This window comes from Eptesicus fuscus, chromosome 6 (assembly GCF_027574615.1).
Source record: "Eptesicus fuscus isolate TK198812 chromosome 6, DD_ASM_mEF_20220401, whole genome shotgun sequence".
NCBI classification, from domain to species: Eukaryota; Metazoa; Chordata; class Mammalia; order Chiroptera; family Vespertilionidae; genus Eptesicus; species Eptesicus fuscus.
The window spans coordinates 13,522,062-13,543,156 of NC_072478.1; the positions used below are offsets into that span (position 1 = coordinate 13,522,062).

A 21,095-nucleotide genomic window follows, 5' to 3' on the forward strand; every position below is an offset into this window, starting at 1 on the left:
TAATGACATTTGGTGTTGACCACCTTTTCATGTTTATTTGCTAACTGTGTATCTTCTTTGGTCTGAGAGGCAGTTGGCAAAAACACCTGTCTGTTGAGGTCGTTTGCCCAGTTTTTATTATTTTTTATTATTATTTTTTAACTTATTGATTAAGGTGTTACATATGTGTCCTTATTCCCCCATTACCGCCCCCATCTCCCCCACACATACCCTCATCCCCATTGTCTGTGTCCATTGGTTAGGCTTATATGCATGTGTACAAGTCCTTTGGTTGATCTCTGCCCAGTTTTTAAAAAGATTTCCTTATTACTGAGTTGTTTTTTAATCCTTATCTGAGAATGTCTATTGATTTTAGAGAGGAAGGAAGAGAGAAACATTGATTGGCTGCCTCCACCACACACCCCCACCAACCAGGAATCAAATCCACAACCAAGGCATGTGTCCTGACTGGGAATTGAACCCAAAACCTTTTGGTATATGGGACAACGTTCCATCAAATGAACCACCCCGGCCAGGGCTCTTATTATTGTGGGGTTGTTGTTTTTTAATATATTTTATTGATTTTTTACAGAGGAAGGGAGAGGGATAGTTAGAAACATCAGTGAGAGAGAAACACTGATCAGCTGCCTCCTGCACACCTCCTACTGGGGATGTGCCTGCAACCAAAGTACATGCCCTTGACTGGAATCGAAGCTGGGACCCTTCAGTCCAGAGGCTGAAGCTCTATCCACTGAGCCAAACCAGTTAGGGCTGCGGGGTTTTTTTTGTTTTGTTTTTTAAATTAATTTTTAGAGAGAGAGGGAAAGAGAGAAACACCAGTGTAGTATCATAATAGTGAAACATCAATCGGTCACCCCCTGTATGCCCTGCACTGGAGTCAAGCACAAAACCTGAGCATGTGCCCTGACTGGGAACCGAATCAGCAACGTCCTGGTGGATGGGACAACACCCAACAAGCCACTCCAGCAGGGATTTACTGAGTTTTAAGAGCTCTTTGTATATTTGGGATAAGAGTGTTATCAGATATATTTTTTGCAAATATTTTCACCCAGTCTGTGGCTTACCTTTTTATTCTCTTGATTTTCCTAATTATTTAAAGAAAGCATTGAGTACAGACAGGAAGTCACTGAGAAACTCAAATGTGCAGCCACAGAGAGAGAGTAGCGTCTTCCTCAATCACTAAGAAATTTTCAGGCACAAATTTTAATGTTTTCAATATAAGAGCTAGTCATTTGGAAAACATCTTCCCTGCCTGGCTAAGTAGCTCAGTTGGTTAGAGCAGTGGTCGGCAAACTACGGCTTGCGAACCACATGCGGCTCGTGAGCCGTAGTTTGCAGCTCTGTTGACTAATGAGTATGCCGACCACTGCTAGACTAAATGTTACTGTGTAGTTGGAAGCTGTGAGGATTAGGCAATTGTGGCATATTGTGTGCAAAAAGGTAAAGAATGGTATACGACAGTGGTCAGCAAACTCATTAGTCAACAGAGTGGCAAACGGCGGCTCGTGAGCCGCATGTGGTTCGCAAGCCGCAGTTTGCCGACCACTGGGTTAGAGTATTGTCCTGATACACCAAGGCTGTCAGTTCAATCCCAGGTCAGGGCACATACAGGAGTCATCTAATGAATGCATGAATAAGTGGAACAACAAATCGATGTTTCTCACTCTCTTAAATTAATAAAAAAAGAAAATGTCTTCCTTTTTACACCATTCAGCAAAATGCTGCCCAAGTAAGTAGGGCCTGTAGCACTGTATAGAAATTAGGTTCTTTCTAGAATTAGTTAAAAAAGCACTGCATCACTTAAAAACATAATTTCTAAATAAATAGAAAGGGATGTAGTGATGCAGCAAGCAACCAGGATGCTTGGGAAGGTATTTTTAAGGATTATAGACACTGCGAAGACCATGCAGAAAAGGGCAAGCATTAGAAAAAGGGGAGGGACTGGGCCAGTGTGGCTCAGTGGTTGAGTGTCTAGCTATGAACCAGGAGGTCACCGTTTGATTCCCGGTCAGGGCACATGCTCAGGTTGCGGGTTCGGTCCCCAGTGTGGGGAGTGCAGGAGGCAGCTGATCAATGATTCTCTCTCATCATTGATGTTCCTATATCTCTCTCCATCTCCTTTCCTCTCTGAAATCAATAAAAATATGTTAAAAAGAAAAAGGGGAGGGGAGCTGGCTCTCACACAGACTAATAAAAATTGTCTGAGGGGAAAAGAGATTCAAAAAACAAGACAAACTCTAGCCGGTCTGGCTCAGTGGAGAGAACGTTGGCCCATGTTCTATTATGGTCAAATGCAGGCGCATTGGTTGCAGGATTAATCCCTGGACTAGACAGGGGCTGTGTGGGAGGCAGCCAATTGATGTTTCTCTCTAACATAGATTTTTCTCTGTCTCTCCCCCTCCCTCCCACTCTCTCTAAAAATCAGTGGGAAAATATCCTCGGGTGGGGATTAACAACAACAAAACAAGACAAAACACACACCTACACAAAAATGCTTCATTTGTCCCAGAAGTAAGACTGTTAGTGTCTCTTCCAAGAAATCTTACTACCCAGGTCTCAGTGAAATTACCTGGCTACTAATATTAGAGCTGTACCTTGAATGGCGAGTAATAAATTAACAATTCTAACAAGTGTTGTGGTTCTCTGAAGTAAAAAACAATATGAATATACTGACAACATTACTTCAAACACAACTACAGTAGATCCTCGGGTTACTTCGGAGATCATTCCTACGGCGTGACATTACACGATTTTCGCTGTGAGTGGGAACCCACCTACATAAGCACCTACGTCACTCACATGGAGCACACACACAGCAGTAATGAAGTGAAACAGTAAAAACAATTTAAAAGAAAGATAACAATTCCTGACCTTTACTTGTGGTAAAGAAATAATAAAAAACATAAAGCACATATGTACATGCATCGAAATGATGGAACTTTTTTTTTTTTAATAAATAAATGGGAGATGGCGACGTAACCACGAAATGACATATGTTAAGTCCGAAGTAACCCGAGGACTGCCTGTATACATTTACACAAATTTGTTTTCTTTTCTCACCTGGTGATCCAATCATTTCATATTAAGACCAAAAAATAAAGCAAGAAGACCAGGAATAAAAAGTGAAGAAATTTTGTATTATATTCTAGTATATTTTTTATTATGTAAGAGAAAATAAGTATTAAGAAATCTAACTTCCAAAGAGAAACTCAAAATGCTTTTAAAGAGAATCAGAAAACTGACAGAGCTAGTGCTCCAATTTGTTTGATTCAGTGTTTGCAAAGTTCCAGGTCTTCCCCTGACCTTACGAGCCGCGCTCCATGTGAAGCCAGAGTGCATGAGGACCACCATCCCAGGGATCCTCAACCTCTGCTGGGCTCCGGGACAAACTGACAATTTGCTAAAATTTCTCTTCTTACACATTGTCATATAAAATGGGACTTTCTGCTTCAACCCCCGCCTGTCATTACAGCAAAAAAAAAAATAAATACAAATTTGAAAAGGTTAACTGAAACTGGCTTTTAAAACCTAGTTAAAGCAAGATAAGACTGAAGAGACTGGAAAATTTTAAAACGGGGAAAATAAACACACACACAAAAAACAGAGCTTCCCCAAAACACTGGACCCCTCAGGCATGGTGACAACTTTCTAAACTGAAATGTCTGGAATTTGGCAGAAGTGTCATGTTTTCCAAAGCAACTTCTGGAAATCTTAACCTGGATTCAGAAAAATTCCTAACAAAATGAGCCAACAGCCAGAAAAGGTTACTAAGCAAGGAAAATGAGTGATTCAATTTATAAACATATATCCACAGAAAAGAAGGCCACAACTTGGGAGAAAGGTTCAAGAAAAACTCACACCCCATCATAAATCTTCCTTGATGTTGAATTTCACCTGTTTGGATTCTTAATTTAAAAAATGAAACTTACTAAAACTGAAATATACAGAAAAAAATTTATCTGGCCTCTCAGGAGGCCAAGTGAGCGCTAAACACCCCTTTCAACGCCAGCTTGTGATAGCGTCATAAACTCAAATCCCAGAGATTAGGTCAGCGAGCGCCTGACTATACCACCAGCTAGTTTACTACATGTTTTTCACACTTGCTAGCAGTAGCAATATCTTGAAATACTTGGCCTCACAGGCCTTTTTATTACCTTTCCCAGTTGCCCAAATAAAGTAACTCTCTACTTTAAGGACCTGCAGTGACTTCATTCATTATCACTTCTGGTACTAGAAATGGGAACTGCTTAGTAAGCAGAGCTTCTATGTGTAATTGCTACTTCTGCAGGTTTCTATAGCTCCTGATGGCTTTGCAGGCTTTTAAAGATTCCCCCATACTCACCCACTCCATCTACACAGTAGCAGTTATCACCCCAATTTGCTTTACAAAGGCAACATGGCAATTTCCAGCTGATACTTAGAATGGAACTTCCTTCTTGGTAATACCAGGTTTAAAATAGAGAAAACAGGAAAATCGCTGCTTGGCCTTTTGGCTAAGATCAAGTGTAGAAAAAACAGGAAAGAAGGTATCTTATTCTACTGGGTTGGCGAAAGGGAAAACATCAACACAAAAACCCCTTCAGTCTATGGATCCTACATGAGTCATAGCTGAGTTCTGAAGTCTGATTCCTCTAATCAGCTTATATCCTGGTTGTCCAGTCACAGGAAGAACAGGTTTTCACAGAGCTGGATGGCTGGTTCATGATGCAAAATTTGACCTGACAGGAAAGCTAGCTTGTGGGCATACTTGCAAGGAGCTGGAACTCTGATGGTACCAGGCCAATTCCAGTACATGTGGCACAGTTTGAAAGTCAACCTGCAGCCCAAGAAGAAAATATTATCCTTATTACTTTCCACCTTCATTCTGGGACGTGATTATGTGCTTAAGGGTGTATTCTTTCCAGCAAACTGTGGAATTAAGAAATACATGATGTATCTTTAAAAAATTTTTTTTACATGAGGCAACTTTTGGAAATCATTTTTTAACTAAATTTTTAAAACTGATTTTAGAGAAAGAGAAACATCTATTGTTCCATTTATTTATGCATTCACTGGTTGATTCTTGTTATGTGCCCTGATCAAAATTGCAACCTTGTTGTTTTGGGATGATGTTCTAACCCAGTGGTCGGCAAACTCATGAGTCAACAGAGCCAAATATCAACAGTACAACGATTGAAATTTCTTTTGAGAGCCAAATTTTTTAAACTTAAACTTCTTCTAACCCCACTTCTTCAAAATAGACTCGCCCAGGGCCGTGGTATTTTGTGGAAGAGCCACACTCAAGGGGCCAAAGAGCTGCATGTGGCTCGAGAGCCGCAGTTTGCTAACTACGGTTCTAACCAACTGAGCTACCCAGCCAGGGCTGGGAATCATTATTTTAAGTAGAATTGTTTCTATTTCCACCATTTGTAAGTCAAGAGGACATGGATGAATTCCCTCATGTTAGGTGCCCCTGTTTTTATATCAAAACAAGAAAAACAAGGAGATTTTTTTCCCCCCTCAACAGGCTGCAGAAGAGTAAGTACTCCAGCAAAATATTTATATAATCTGAGCTTAAGGGTTTGGGATATCAATTAGCTGCATCTCATTAATCATCAAAGAGCAGTTTTAAAAGACATAAATGCCTCAGACTGCTTAGGGGTGAAGCCTGGGCATCAGTATTTTTTAAGCTCTCCAAGTAAATTTAATGAACAATAGGATTGATTACCAACCACTCCTCAAAAAGTTACCATTATCATGAAAGACATGAAGAAACTCAAGGGGTAAATATTATTGGGGTTGGACAGTGACTTTACCTTAGCTAGCCAGTCATAGTGAGAAAGAGTAAGTTACTGGTCAGCTCACCTCTGCATATGATCGGGGCTCAGGTTTGCAGTGTTGAGAACACACACATAATGTGTAGGAATGCCACAACCCTGACGGACATGATGGGCAAGAAGGTAGAAGTCCACCCTAGTAAGGAAAAAAGTCAAAGCAATGATATGGTTGGATTTGACCAAACAGAGATAAAAAAGATCTTGGGAGATCATTTTAGCTCCCTCACCTAAGGCTCAGAGAGGTCAAATAACTGGCTCAAGGACACACAAGGACCAAACCATAATTAGAAATTGGGTTTCCCAACTCAATAGGCTATTCAAGAATCGTGGTAGAAACTAACACTCTGTGTGCAGAACATTTAGCATGCATGATCTTTTTAAAAAAAATAAAAATCTTTTTGTTGAAAATATTACATACTGGTATGTCCCCCTTTTTCCCAAAGCATACATGATCTTAAGAAAACAATGTATGTTCTATAGTTTACACCTAAGAGGTAAAATCTTTATTCTTGCTTTGTTTTTTTTTCTAATAGTTTTTTAAAAGCTTTATTTTTTTAAAAGATGGAAACGTATGTATTTAGCATGTTTTTTCTAATTACAATTTACATTCAATATTATTTTGTATTAGTTTCAGATGTGCAGCATAGTAGTTAGTCATATACTTTACAAAGAGTTCCCCCTGATATTTCCAGTATTCACCTGGCCCCATACATAGTTACTATACTATTATTGACTACATTTCCTATGCTGTACTTTACATCCCCATTAAATCTTTATTTTTTCAATAGTAAAATCTCTGAGGATTCCATTCCACATCTCCCCAGGCAACCTACCCATTCAATACCCAGGGAATGGATAACTTCTGCAATATATTCTTGCCGAAATGTCATGTTTTGTCCACTTACCACTCACAGCCTGTGATTGTATGATCTACCACAGTCCCAGGTGAGGGAGTTGCAAAGTGCTCGGTAGCAGCCAGGTACAGATTGGTGCTGATTTTCTTCTGAACTACAAATACCACCATCTTGGGCTGATAATTCTCAAAAGCCTCAAAACACTTCTGCAGCTGAGGAATCTCATAATTGGCAACTGTCTTTAGCTGGCCGTCAGACACTCCATCCCGGTACACCACAATCTTCTCTGGGAGACAGTGGTTCACCTGAAATGACACCTACTGAGATGAGAGGGGAGCCCTGAGACTAATGACCAGGCAGAGAGAGGCTTGCTCAGTGCACAGCTGGAGACGCAGCAGTCATTTCTACCCTTCCACTGGGTAGTAAACAGGTCTGGTAAGCAAAGGCATTACAAAATACAAACACAAAATAAGCACACATGCAAATGGCTCATACTCAAACAGTGTGAATAAAGTTAGAAGGAAGGAAGGAAAATTTGGGGCTGAGTCAATCTCCTACTACACTAATTACTGTTTAGGCTAAGAATAAGGTGAGCTGTTAGAGAAATTCTAACATAGACCACATATCCCACAGATCACCATCCTCACATTTTTATGTATCAGCAACATCCAAAGTTGCTAACAAGCGAAAGGGTCCTTTGCAAAATATCACCCTACAATCAGTTATAATGTGAAACATTTTTACTATAACTAAGTAATTAGCAAACAGTCATGGTAAATTGTCCATGGATCCAAATAAAATTAAATGCTGGCTTAAACCAGTTTGAAGAATTTTTTTTTCCATTTAGAGAATATAATTATGTTCTAGTCATGTCTGACTTCAACAGTTCAAGAGAACAGGCTGTTCCATTTTAAACTAGGAGTTCTCTGAGAAGTACTTTAGTTTAATTCAGTTATTAAGTGACAGTTTAATTCTGAGTGTGGTTCATTCTAGGATTTTGTTCACAATTCCCATCAAAAACCTAAATTATCATCCTGCAGGCGTGGCTCAGTGGTTGAGCATCGACCTATGAACCAGGAGGTCACGGTTGGATTCCCCATCAGGGCACAGGCCCGGGTTGTGGGCTCAGTTCCCAGTGTGGGGAGTGCAGGAGGCAGCCAATCAATGAGTCTCTCTCATCACTAATGTTTTTCTCTCTCCCTCTTCCTTTCTCTCTGAAGTCAATAAAAATATACTTAAAAATAAACAAACGAAAAACCTAAATTACCACTGAATTAAATAGGTACATGCTATACATTCTTTATAGGTTACTCTACATGAAAATTTACATTTAATTTCAATGACACCCTTTAAACATTAATAATCACCTAGAATCTGGTTAGAGCCTAAATTCAGATTTCAAATATTTTATGAATGTTCTTTTTTCCTGAGCCCCCGCAAGTTCTACATTTACAAACATGTAATTCATCTTCGTATTCCAAGATTGGAAGTACTGCCCCAGTCTGTAGCACTTTTGTGTGTGTATGTGCTGCTTTTGGCCATTTAGCATCAAGTCCACCTTTTGGGGGAAGAGTAGATTTAGTTTCCTCCTGCCTCCAATATGACAGTCTGGTGGGACTATTAATCAAGGTGCCTTCCCCTAATCAAATCCAGGCTTCTAGCACTATTGACAAGTAGGACTGGCTAATTCTTTGTTATTGGGGGCTGATAATATAAGATACTTAGCAGGTTGATACTTAGCAGATGCCAGTAGCAATCTCCCCAGTTATAACCCAAAATGTCACTGCACTAACCAAAGGACACAGAGGATTCAAACCATGCCAACAGAACACTCCTCCCTTGCTCTGAGTCTTGAGTAGAGACTGAAAATCACTTGCTCCCTCCACGGCAATACCTCTTCAGGTTCCTGCTTCTGGAACTCTAGAAGCTACCCTGGCTCCTGTCTATTTCCCAACGTGATGCTCAACCTTCTCACCAGTCCTCTGAGACTCCCCATGATCTTACCAATTACGTGAAAGTTAGCAAATTTCTGTGACTTCCCAAAAACCCCTGAGACACTGTGTTAATAGGTGAGTATCACAGGCACTTACTAGTAGATCTGGAAGAAGCCCTCATGTCACAGATGAGGAGACAGACAGGGAGTACACTGGATCTGGGGCCAGGTGACTTGGGACTGAGTCTGACTCTACTGCTGTTCAGCTATGAGTTTCCTTAGTTGAAAAAATGGATATAAATGACTACCTTTTTCTTGGGGTTGTTAAAAGAAATAAAATAAAATAACAAATATAATAATAAACAACATAAAGTGATGAAAATAAACAGATCCAGAGACAGAGAAGCATCGATCAGACCGTTAAACCTCAGAGGGAAGACAAGGGAGGGTGGGGGGGAGGGAGAGAGATCAACCAAAGGACTTGTATGCATGCATATAAGCATAACCAATGGACACAGACACTAGGGGGGTGAGGGCATGAGTGGGGGTGGGGGTTGGGGAAGCAATGGGGGGATAAGGACACATATGTAATATCTTAATCAATACAGAAAAAAATTAAAATTAAAAATTAAAAAAAAGAAATACAGGTTCCAGAAAAAAATATATATATATACAGGGTGGGGCAAAAGCAGGTTTACAGTCGTTCACATGGAAAATAATACAATAATTAATAAATAATAACACAACAATAAACTGTTTCACATACTCACAACCTACTTTTGCCCCACCCTGCATATGTATGTATCTTAAAAGCTATACACAAAAGTTGAAAATGATCTACATCAAGGAAATACAGATATTATGAAGTACAGAAAAGGGACAAAACAAGATCAGTGGAGTGAAAAATAGAATCAAATTCATTTGAAGTATTCACAGATATTACCTCTTTCTTTAAAATTTGCTAACCAACCACTGAATGTGATTCACTATACTTTGCCCTATGTAAGCTTACAGTAGAAGTGAAAGACATGATTCCTGCTATCAAGGAGCTTAAAAACCTAACAATAGTCAATAATGGTAAGTGTTCCAGGTCATCTGGTCTATTCTTCTCACTTCATAAATGATAATAAAACTATGTTCTAAGGAGGGGTCAGGATATACGACAAATCACAATATTAACACATAAATGTTAAATGTACTGTATATTAAACCAGTGCATAAAACAATAAATTAATGAGTTCCTTGAAAGCAGGACTATGCTTGTTTGGCTTGGTATCCCTCGCTCTGAATACAATGGCAAAGGTCAAGCAGAAAATAAGTATCTGCTGAAAATCTGAGATACCCTTTCCTTTTATGGGTGTCTCAATTTGTTCATAGAACACACCTAATGCCCACTAGTTATGAGCCATTGTTTCTAGTCTCATAAAATTAGAAAATTACTTTGAGACCATCAAATATTCATGGAACTCAAATTAGAACCAGGAGACAGACATATAAAGCAAATGCTCTCAATACATTATCATAAATGAGGATAAGCAAAATGTTGTGAGAACAGAGAAGTATAAGACAGTTATTCTCTGGAGGGAGAAGTGAACATTATGCCTCAGGAAAAGGCATGATGAAAGAATTAGCAGATAATTCAGTCAGCAAAGAAGGGTAAAAGGATCCAGGTAGAGCATGAGCAAAGGCCTAGATTGTGGCTGGACCAGGGTTAAGTAAATGACTGAAGAGTACTCTGGCAAGGATCTACAAAAACAGATTGAAGAGGATTAAGAATCAATATTAGGATATGATTTTCATTTCAGGATATAAAAAAATACAGAGAACATCCATTCCCATGATAACACCACAAAATAGTATAAAAATCACACCTATATGTGGAACTATCAAAGACCAGCAGATACAGAAAGCCTTGATAAACTGATGTCCAGAGAGGGGAGTCTTCACAGGTGAGTAGTGATGTTCCGAAGCTTTCAAGGAACAAATGCCAGGAGTGAGTGTGGGCAGCTGAGGTCTGAGAAGTTTACCAGGGCAACAATAGGTCAGACAGATAGGATTCTGGGGAGATAGCTGAGTAGGAAGCACTAGGAATCTGTCTCCCCGCCTAGATAACAACTACACTGGCATAATCTAGAACTCTGGAGTCTGTTGAAGGCTTGCAACTTACAAGGGAAAACTTGGAGGTAAATTACAGTTAATATCAGCAATTAGCACAGTAACAGCTCCCCATACCCTGCTCTCAGACCCTAACAAATATTGGGATCTGTGCTGATTGTCAATTGCTGCTTTTGAATGCAGACAGAGGCTGTTGGCCACTGGCACTGCACTTCCCAGTCCAGGCGAAGTGATTATATCAGGGGATTTAACAGGCAAATTACATTCCTTCCTGCCCCCAGTCATTTTTGTCCTTTTCCTCTATTAGGAGTCAGACAATAAAGACTAAGATATTAAAAAACGACTGGATCGCCTGGCCGGTATGGCTCAGTGGTTGAGTGTCGACCTATGAACCAAGAGGTCACGGTTGGATTCTTGGTTAGGTCACATGCCTGTGAGCTCCATCCCCTGTAAGGGGCATGCAGGAGTCAGCCAATGGATGTTCCTCTCTCATTGATGTTTCTATCTCTCTTTCCTTCCTCTCTTTGAAATCAATTTAAATATATATATATTTAATATATATATAAATCAATTTAAATATATATATATATATATATATATATATATATATAAATCAATTTAAATATATACATCTTAAAAACTACATCTATAGGGGAAACCTAGAAAGTTACCCCATGCTGAAGGAAAGGCTCAGAAAAGACCTTAAATTTACACTGCTGGTTGAGCCACAGCATAGACACATCCTTCAATCAAAAAACAATAACAGCCCTAACTAGTTTAGCTCAGTGGATAGAGCGTCGGCCTTCGGACTGAAGGGTCCCAGGTTCGATTCCAGTCAAGGGCATGCATGTACCTTGGTTGCGGGCATGTCCCTGGTGGAGGGTGCGCAGGAGGCGGCTGATCGATGTTTCTCTCTCATCGATGTTTCTAACGCTCTATCTCTCTCCCTTCCTCTCTGTAAAAAAATCAATTAAAAAAATATATAAAAAACAGTAACAAAAAAACAAAAGGGCAAACCCTGGGAAAAGGGGAGAATCTGATTTCCAGAGTAATTACATTAAATGTCATTTTCAATAAAAAATCACAAGGCACACACAAAAATAACAGGAAAGTATGGCCCATGCAAAGGAAAAAATTAAATAAACAGAAACTGTTACTGAAAAAGATCTGATGGCAGATATATTAGCCAAGGACTTTAAAACAACCATCTTGAAAATGCTTAAAGAACTAAAAGAAGGAGAACATAAAAAAACAATGTATGAAAAAATGGAACTATCAATAAGGAGAAACTAAAAAGTAACCAAAAAGAAATTCTGGAGCTGTAAAGTACATTAATTGAAAAAAACAAAATTTACTAGACAACCCTGGTCAGGTGGTTCAGTTGGTTGGAGTGTCCAGTCCAGGCACATACCTAGGTTATGGGGTTGATTTCTAGTCAGACCACGTATGGGAGGCCACCGATAGATGTTTCTCTCTCACTTTCATGTCTCTCTCTCTCTCTTCCTTCCTCTCTAAACATATCCTTGAGTGAGGATCAAAAAATATTTCACTACACAAATTCAAAGGCCAATTTGAGCAGGCAAAAGAAAGAATTAGTGAACTTGTAGATAGGACAATGGAAATGATTAATTCTGAGGAACAGAAAGAAAAAAGATTGAAGAAAAGGGAGTCTAAGAGACCTATGGAATATCAGCCAGCGAACATCTGCATCATGGGAGAACAGAAGGAGAAGAAAGAGGCAGAGAGAATATTTGAAGAAATAATGGCTGACAACTTCCCAAATTTGGTGAAAGACAGTATTCAAGAAGCTTAACAAACTCTAAGTAATGTGAATTTATTGAAACCCATCCCAAGATACACTATAATCTAATTTTCAAAAGCCACAAACAAAAGATCTTGAAAGCAGCAAGAGAGAAGCAAATCATCACATCAAGGGATCCTTGGTAAGATTATCAGCAGACAGCTCATCAGAAACTTTGGAGGCCAGAAGGTAGTTTACTGATACATCCAAAGTGCTAAAGAAAAAAACTCAAAAATTTTATCTGGCAAAACATTCTGTCAAAAGTGAGGAAGAAATTTAAGACATTTCTAGGTAAACAAAAGCTGAGGAAGTTTATCATCAATGGACATGCCCTAAAAGGATGAATTGAAAGAATGCTAGATAGTAACACAAAGCCATGCAGAGAAAAAGATCTCAATAAGGAGAAATGCAAGAGCTATTATAAAATCAGTACTATTGCCCTGGCCGGATTGGCTCAGTTGGTTGGAACATCATCATTTACACAAAAAGGTGGTGGGTTTAATGCTTCTCTCTCAGATCGATTCTCTCCCCCACACACACTTTTTCTAAAAGTCAATTAAAAATAAGCAAAATAAGTACATTGTAACAATGGTTTGCAATTGTACCTTTTGTTTTCTTTTTTTAAAAATATATTTTATTGATTTTTTACAGAGAGGAAGGGAGAGGGATAGAGAGCTAGAAACATCGATGAGAGAGAATCATCGACCAGCTGCCTCCTGCACACCCCCTACCAGGGATGTGCCCGCAGCCAATGTACATGGCCTTGACTGGAATCGAACCTGGGACCTTTCAGTCCGCAGACCAACGCTCTATCCATTGAGCCAAACCGGTTTCAGCTGTACCTTTTGTTTTCTACATGATTTAAAAGACTGCACATTTAAAGAAAAAAACTATTAGTCTAAAAGCTAGCATGTTACTGTAATTTTGACTTATAATTATAAATCTTATTTTTTTTATATAACTTAAGAGACAAATGTTTTTAAAAGAATTAAGTTTATGTATTGGGACACATAATATATAAAAATGTAATTTTGTGTCCTGGTCAGGTCACTCAGTTGATTGGAGATTCAACCCGTACACCAAAAGGATGCAGAGTCGATTCTTATTTAGGCACATGCCTAGGTTGCGAGTTCAATCCCTGGTCAGGGCACGTCCAACCATGTTGTTGCACATGGCAAGATACCATTCTTTTTTATGGCTAAATAATTCTATTGTGTGTGTGAATTTTCTTTATCTATTTATCCATCAATGGAAACTTAGGTTGTTTCTATATCTTGGTTATTATAAATAATGCTATAATGAATATGGAGGTACATATATCTTTTTGAGTTAGCGCTCTCTTTTTCTTTGTATAAATATTGAGAAGTGGAATTGAATCATGGTAGTTCTATTTTTAATTTTTTGAGGAACATCCATACTGTTTTCCATAGTGGCTGTGTCATTTACATTCTTACCAACAGTGCACAAGGGTTCATTTGTTATTTCTCCTATTGTTATTTTAAAAGAAATTTAAAAACATTAAAAGTTTTGTTTTGCCCTGGGTAGCTCAGTTGGTTTGAATGTTGTCCCAATATGCCAAGTTGTGGGTTTGACCACCAGTCAGGGCACATATAAGAATCAGCTAGTGAGTACATAAAATAAACAGAACAACAAATCGGTTTATATCAAATCAATAAAAAAATTTTAATTTTGTTTTAACTTCTGATATGGTAATTATTGATAGATTTATACAATATAACCGAAAACTCAAGTAACATTAAAGAATGCAATCTGGGACATCCCTCTCACAATCCAGGACTGCTAGCTCCCAACTGCTCTCCTGCCTGCCTGCCTGATTGCCCCTAACTGCTTCTGCCTGCTAACCTGATCACCCCTAACTGCCCTCTCCTGCAGGCTTGATGTTGCCCCCAACTGCCCTCCTCTGCTGGCCAATTTGGTTTTGATTGGTCCGTTCCTATGTCAGCATCAAAAGCTTCACCTCCTAGACAGCCATTAGCTCCCCACAGCACCCAGATTTGGTTCTCATTGGTCGGTTTCAATGCCAGTCAGCGTCAAAAGCTCTGCCTCCTAGGCAGCCATTGGTTCCCCACAGCACCCACCTTTGTTTCTCATTGGTCAGTTCCTATGCCAGTCAGTGTCAGAAGCTCCGCCTCCTAGGCAGCCATTTGTCCCCACAGCACGCACCTTTGGTTCTGATTGGTTGGTTCCTATGCCAGTCAGCATCTCCAGGCCTATCTCTGCGCCTGATCATAGAGGCAGGGCTTAATAGCAGCCCCCTCCGAGGCGGGGAGAGAAAGAAAAGCCTGGCTTCTGGCGAAGATCAGAAAGAAAGAGGGAGAGAGAGAGGTAAGTACACTGATCGACAGCTTCCACTGAGGCTGCAGATTAGACCCTGACTCACTTTCTGGGTCTTAGCCACCTGGGCAGTCAGTGCTGGGTTGACAGGCTGCAGCTGGGCAACCCAGCGCTAACTTCCGGATGGTCTGCGTTTGGTCGCAGGCTCGGCCCCTTCCCAAGCCCCAGGCTTTAGGCTTGGGAAGCGCCCCCCTCCCCCTCCCCGCCCTGCCCCTCCAATCACAGGCTCGGCCCCTTCCTCCAATGGCCGGCTGAGAGTGACCTGGGTGCCAAGGAGGTTCCCGGGACCCAGGTATGTATGCAAATTAACCTCCATCTTTGTTGGGTTAATTTGCATACTCACTCTGATTGGCTGTGGGCATAGCGAAGGTACGGTCAATTTACATGTTTCTCTATTATTAGGTAAGATTGATATCAGAGAGGAAGAGAGAGGGAGAGATAGAAATAACAATGACAGAAAAACATTGACTGGCTGCCTGTTGCACACCCTGCACTGGGGATTGAGCCCGCAACCCAGGCGTATGTCCTGACGAGGAATTGAAATGTGACCTCCTGGTTCATAAGTCAATGCTCAACTACTGAGCAATGCTGGTTGGGAGTGTACCATAGCTTTTTTACCCACTCATCTACTGATGGGTGCTTGGGCTATTTCCAGATCTTAGCTATGTACTATAGCCATAGGAATGCATACATTCTTTCTGATTTGTGTTTAGGGTTTCTTTTTTTTTTTTTTTAATATATTTTTATTGATTTTTTACAAAGAGGAAGAGAGAGGGATAGAGAGTTAGAAACATCGATGAGAGAGAAACATCGATCAGCTGCCTCTTGCACACCCCCTACTGGGGATGTGCCCGCAACCAAGGTACATGCCCTTGACCGGAATCGAACCTGAAACCCTTGAGTCCGCAGGCTGACGCTCTATCCACTGAGTCAAACCGGTTTTGGCTGTGTTTAGGGTTTCTTAGGATATATTCCTATAAGTGGGATCACTGAGTCAAATGGCAGTCCCATATTTAATTTTTTGAGGAAACTCCATACTGTTTTCCATAATGGCTGCACCAGTCTGAATTCCCACCAGCAGTGTACTAGGGTTCCCTTTTCTCTACATCCTCACCAAGGCTTGTCATTTGTTGATTTGTTGATAGTAGCCATTCTGACAGGTGCGAGGTGATACCTCATTGTCATTTTAATTTGCATCTCTCTGATGATCAGTGACTTTGAGCATTTTTTCGTATGTCTCTTGGCCATCTATTTGTTGGCTTTGAAGCAGTGTCTATTTAGGTCCTTTGCCCATTTTTTAATTGGCTTGTCTTCCTTCTGTTAAGTTGCATGAGTTCCTTGTATATTTTGGATATTAACTCTTTATCAGATATATCATTGCCAAATATGTTCTCCCATGCAGTGGGCTCCCATTTTGTTGATGGCTTCTTTTGCTGTGTAGAAGCTTTTTATTTTGATGTAGTCCAGTTTGTTTATTTTTTCCTTAGTTTCCTTTGCCATAGGAGATATATCCATAAACATATTGCTATTAGAGATGTCTGAGATTTTGCTGTCTATGGTTTCTTCTAGGATTTTTATGGTTTCCTGACTTACATTTAGGTATTTTATCCATTTTGAGTTAATTCTTTTTTTTAAAAAATATATTTTATTGATTTTTTACAGAGGGGAAGGGAGAGGGATAGAGAGCTAGAAACATTGATGAGAGAGAAACATCGACCAGCTGCCTCTTGCACACCCCCTACCGGGGATGTGCCCGCAACCAATGTACATGCCCTTGACCAGAATCGAACCTGGGACCCTTCAGTCCGCAGACCAATGCTCTATCTACTGAGCCAAACTGGTTTCGGCGAGTTAATTCTTGTGTATGGTGTAAGTTGGTCGTCTATTTTCTTTCTTTTTTTTTTTTTTTTTTTGTGTGTGCATGTATCTGTCGAGTTTTCCCAACACCATTTATTTAAGAGACTCTCTTGACTCCATTGTATACCCTTGAATCCTTTGTCAAATATTAGTTGAGCGTAATGACTTGGGTTGATTTCTGGGTTCTCTGTTCTATTCCACTGACCTATATGCCTGTTCTTGTGCCAGTACCATGCTCTTTTGATTACAGTGGCTTTGTAGTATAATTTGAAATCTGGTATTGTGATTCCTCCAACTTTGTTTTTCTTTCTTAAGATTGCTGCAGCTACTCAGGGTCTTTATTGATTCCATATATATTTTTGGAGTATTTGTTCTAGATCTGTGAAATATGCTGTTGCTATTTTAATAAGGATTGCATTGAATCTGTAGACTGCTTTGGGTAGTATGACATTTTAATTATGTTGATTCTACCAATCCACTTGTTTATATCTTCTCAACGTCCTATAGTTTTCCAAGTACAGATCTTTTGCCTCCTTATTTAAGTTTATTCCTAAGTATCTTAATTTTTTGCTGCAATGGTAAATGGGATTGTTTGATTAGTTTCTCTTTCTGATAATTCATTATTGGAGTATAAAAAAAGATCGATTTTTGGGTGTTGATTTTGTATCCTGCAACATTGCCAAATTTATTAATTAAATCTAGTTGTGTGGTGGAGACTTTATGGTTTTCTATGTACAATATCATGTCATTTACAAATAACAAGAGTTTTTACTTCCTCCTTTTCAATTTGGATGCCTATTATTTCTTTTTCTTGTCTGATCACTGTGGCTAGGATTTCCAGTACTATGTTGAATAAGAATGGTGAAAGCAGACATCCCTGTCTTGTTCCTGTTCTCAGAGGAAATGGTTTTAGTTTTTGCCCAATGAGTATGATGTTGGGCTGTAGGTTTCATATGGTCTTTATCATGTTGAGATATGCTCCCTCTATTCCCACTTTGCTGAGAGTTTTTATCAGAAATGGGTGTTGGATTTTATAGAATGCTTTTTCTGCATCTATTAATATGATCATGTGATTTTTGTCTTTCAATTTGTTTATGTTCTGTATGACATTTATTGACTTGTGAATATTGTACCAGCCTTATATCCCTGGAATAAATCTCACTTGGTCATGGAATATAATATTTTTTTCTAATAAATTTTTATTGTTCAGATTAGTTGTTCCTCCTTCTCCCTCCTCCATAGCTCCCTCGACTGGTTCCTACCCCATCCTTTGCCCTTACCCAACAACCCCCCAATGTCCTCATCCATAGGTGTAAAATTTTTGTCCAGTCTCGTCCCACACCCCCCCCCACACTCCTTTCCACCTGAGAATTGTCAGTCCACTCCTTTCTGCGCCCCTGATCCTATTATATTCACCAGTTTATTCTGTTCATCAGACTTTTTCTTCACTTGATTTTTAGATTCACTTGTTGATAGATATGTATTTGTTGTCCCTTTATTGTTCATAATTTTATCTTTACCTTTTTCTTCTTCTTCCTCGTCTTAAAGAATACCCTTCAGCATTTCATATAATACTGGTTTGGTGGTGATTAATTCCTTTAGCTTTTTCTTATCTGTGAAGCTCTTTATCTGGCCTTTAATTCTAAATGATAGCTTTGCTGGGTAGAGTAATCTTGGTTGTAGGTTGTTGCTAATATCACTTTGAATATTTCTTGCCACTCCCTTCTGGCCTGCAGAGTTTCTGTTGAGAAGTCAGCTGACAGTTGTATGGGTATTCCCTTGTAGGTAACTAACTGCTTTTCTCTTGCTGCTTTTAATATTCTCTCTTTGTATTTTGCCCGTGGCATTTTAATTATGATGTGTCTTGGTGTGGTCCTCTTTGGATTCCTTTTGTTTGGGTTTTTCTGCACTTCTTGGACTTGTAAGTCTACTTCTTTCACCAGGTAGGGGAAGTTTTCTGTCATTATTTCTTCAAATAGGTTTTCAATATCTTGCTCTCTCTCTTCTGGCACCCCCAAAATTCTGATGTTGGTACGCTTGAAGTTGTCCCAGTGGCTCCTTATACTATCTTCATATTTTTTGGATTCCTTTTTCTTTTCTGGTTGGGTGTTTTTTGCTTCTTCGTATTTCAAATTTTTGACTTGATTCTTGGGATCCTCTAGTCTACTGTTGGATCTCTGAATATTATTCTTTATTTCAGTCAGTGTATGCTTAATTTCTAGTTGGTCCTTTTTTCATATCCTCAAGGGTGTCACTAAATTTATCAGTGGTTTCTAGAAGATCCTTGAGTAACTTTATAACTGTGGTTTTGAACTCTATATCCAATCGTTTACTTTCCTCCATTTCTTTCATTTGTGACCTGTTCCTTTGTCTCCGCATTTTGGCCTGTGTTGATAGCGTGGTTTTGTGTGCTACGTGTCCTATAGGGCCCTGTGGCTCAGCCTCCCTAATTACCTGAGTTGGACATTCTTGGTGCAGCCCTTTGTACGCTGTATGCACAGTCTTGTTGTAGTTAACCCTTGACTGTTGTTGGTATCACTGGGAGGAATTGACCTCCAGGCCAACTGGCTGTGAGGATCAGTTGTGTCTATGATGGGAGAACTTCTGTGTTGGAGATACCCTTATGGGGCAAGACTTGCTTTAGTGGGGCTTTAGCGCTGAGTCAGCCCCGTGTGGCTCTTATGGATCTGAAGAGTTGTAGTCTGGATGGTCGCTCTCTGAACACTGGGTACACTGGCCGGCAGGGTAGGGCAGTCGAGGGCGACTACGCCTGCAGGAGAGGGCAGTTGGGGGCTATCGGGCCGGAAGGGGAGCCAGTTAGGTGTCAATCATGTTGGCAGTAGAGCAGTTAGGCATCAATCAGGCCGGCAGGGGAGCAGTTAAGGGGTGATCAGGCTGGCAGGCAGAAGTGGTTAGGGGCGATCAGGCAGGTAGGCAGTCAGGCGAGTTGTTAGGAGCCAGCAGTCCTGGATTGTGAGAGGGATGTCCGACTGCTGGTTTAGCCTGATCCCAACCGGCAGTCAGACATTCCCCTGAGGGGTCCCAGATTGGAGAGGGTGCAGGCTGGGCTGAGGGGCGCACCCCCCCAAGTGTACGAATTTCATGCACTGGGACTCTAGTTTCTTATAATGGTTTGGTGGTGATGTACTCCTTTAGCCTTTTTTTGTCCAGGAAACTTTTTATTTCACTGTCTATTCTGAATGATAGTCTTGCTGAATATAGTAATCTTGATTTCAGATCCTTGCTTTCCATTACCTTGAGTACTTCATGCCACTCCCTTCTGGCCTGTAGAGATTCTGAAGAGAAATCAGGTGTCAGCCTTATGGGAGCTCCTTTGTAATTAACAGTTTGCTTTTCTCTTGCAGCCTTTAAGATTCCCTCTTTTGTCTTTAATTTTTGGAATTTTAATTATGATGTGTCTGGACATGGGCCTGTTTGGGTTCTTCTTGCTTGAAGTTCTCTGTGCCTCCTGAACTTGTTTGAATTTTTCCTTTACCAGGTTAGGTAAGTTTTCTGCCATTATTTCTTCAAACACATTCTCTATCCCATTCTCCCTTTCTGCGTCTTCTGGCTCACTTGCTATTTGAAGATTTTTATGTTTCATGTTGCCCCACAGCTCTTTTAAGCTGTCCTCCTATGGTGTTTTTTAAAAAATTGATTTCAGAGAGGAAGAGAGGGAGATAGAAACATCATTGATGAGAGAGAACCATTGATCAGCTGCCTCCTGCATGCCCCCTATTGTAGATTGAGCCTGTGACCTGGGCATGTGCGCTGACTGGGAATGGAATCATGACCTCCTAGTTCATAGGTTGATGCTCAGCCACTGAGCCACACCAGCTGGACTCCTGTTTTTTTTGTTGTTGTTGTTCTCTGATTTTTTTCAGCCCTTTTCTCATGCTATTGAGCATCTTTACCATCGTTATTCTGAACTCTATCAGATATATTTCTTATCTCCATTTCATTTAACTCTTCTTCTGAAGAATTCTCTTGTTCTTTCATTTGGGGGTTGTTTCTTTGTCTCCTCATTTTGGCTGCCTGTTTGGGTTTACATCTATGTATTAGGTAGACCTGCTATTCCTCTCAATCTCTATTGCAGGACAGTGTTAAAGGCTGTTTGTGATTAATTAGATCAGGCAAAGACTCAAAAAGCCTCCAGAGACCGCCTCTGCTTACAGACTGATAATATTCCCTCTTGACTTGCCCTCAGGTAATTATCCACAGGTGTGACTAGAGTTTTTTTTCAACAGGGTGGGGCAAATTCTTCTGCCTGGAGGCGAGTTGTTATTCTCAGTCTCTTAATCTGCCTCAGAAACTCCACACTGTGGGGCAAAGCGTTTTCCAATAGTGTGGGTCAATTGTCTTCC

The 21,095-nt window shown here is 40.1% G+C and overlaps 1 protein-coding gene across 2 annotated transcripts in view; it reads right to left on the reverse strand.

Moving 5' to 3' along the window:
• Positions 1-4,183: 4,183 nt before the first annotated feature.
• The window catches only part of PIWIL2 (piwi like RNA-mediated gene silencing 2), a 66,735-nt gene continuing 49,823 nt past the window's right edge, over positions 4,184-21,095 (reverse strand). Inside the window, exons 20-22 of one of the 2 annotated variants that reach the window (XM_008151492.3) lie at positions 6,722-6,975; positions 5,845-5,952; positions 4,184-4,816 (exon numbers count right to left, since the gene is read on the reverse strand). In XM_008151492.3, coding sequence (XP_008149714.2) covers positions 4,660-4,816; positions 5,845-5,952; positions 6,722-6,975 — 519 coding nt within the window. In that variant the 3' untranslated portion in view covers positions 4,184-4,659. The remainder of the gene's footprint in view (positions 4,817-5,844; positions 5,953-6,721; positions 6,976-21,095) is intronic. The other variant, XM_054716803.1, reaches the window with a different exon arrangement.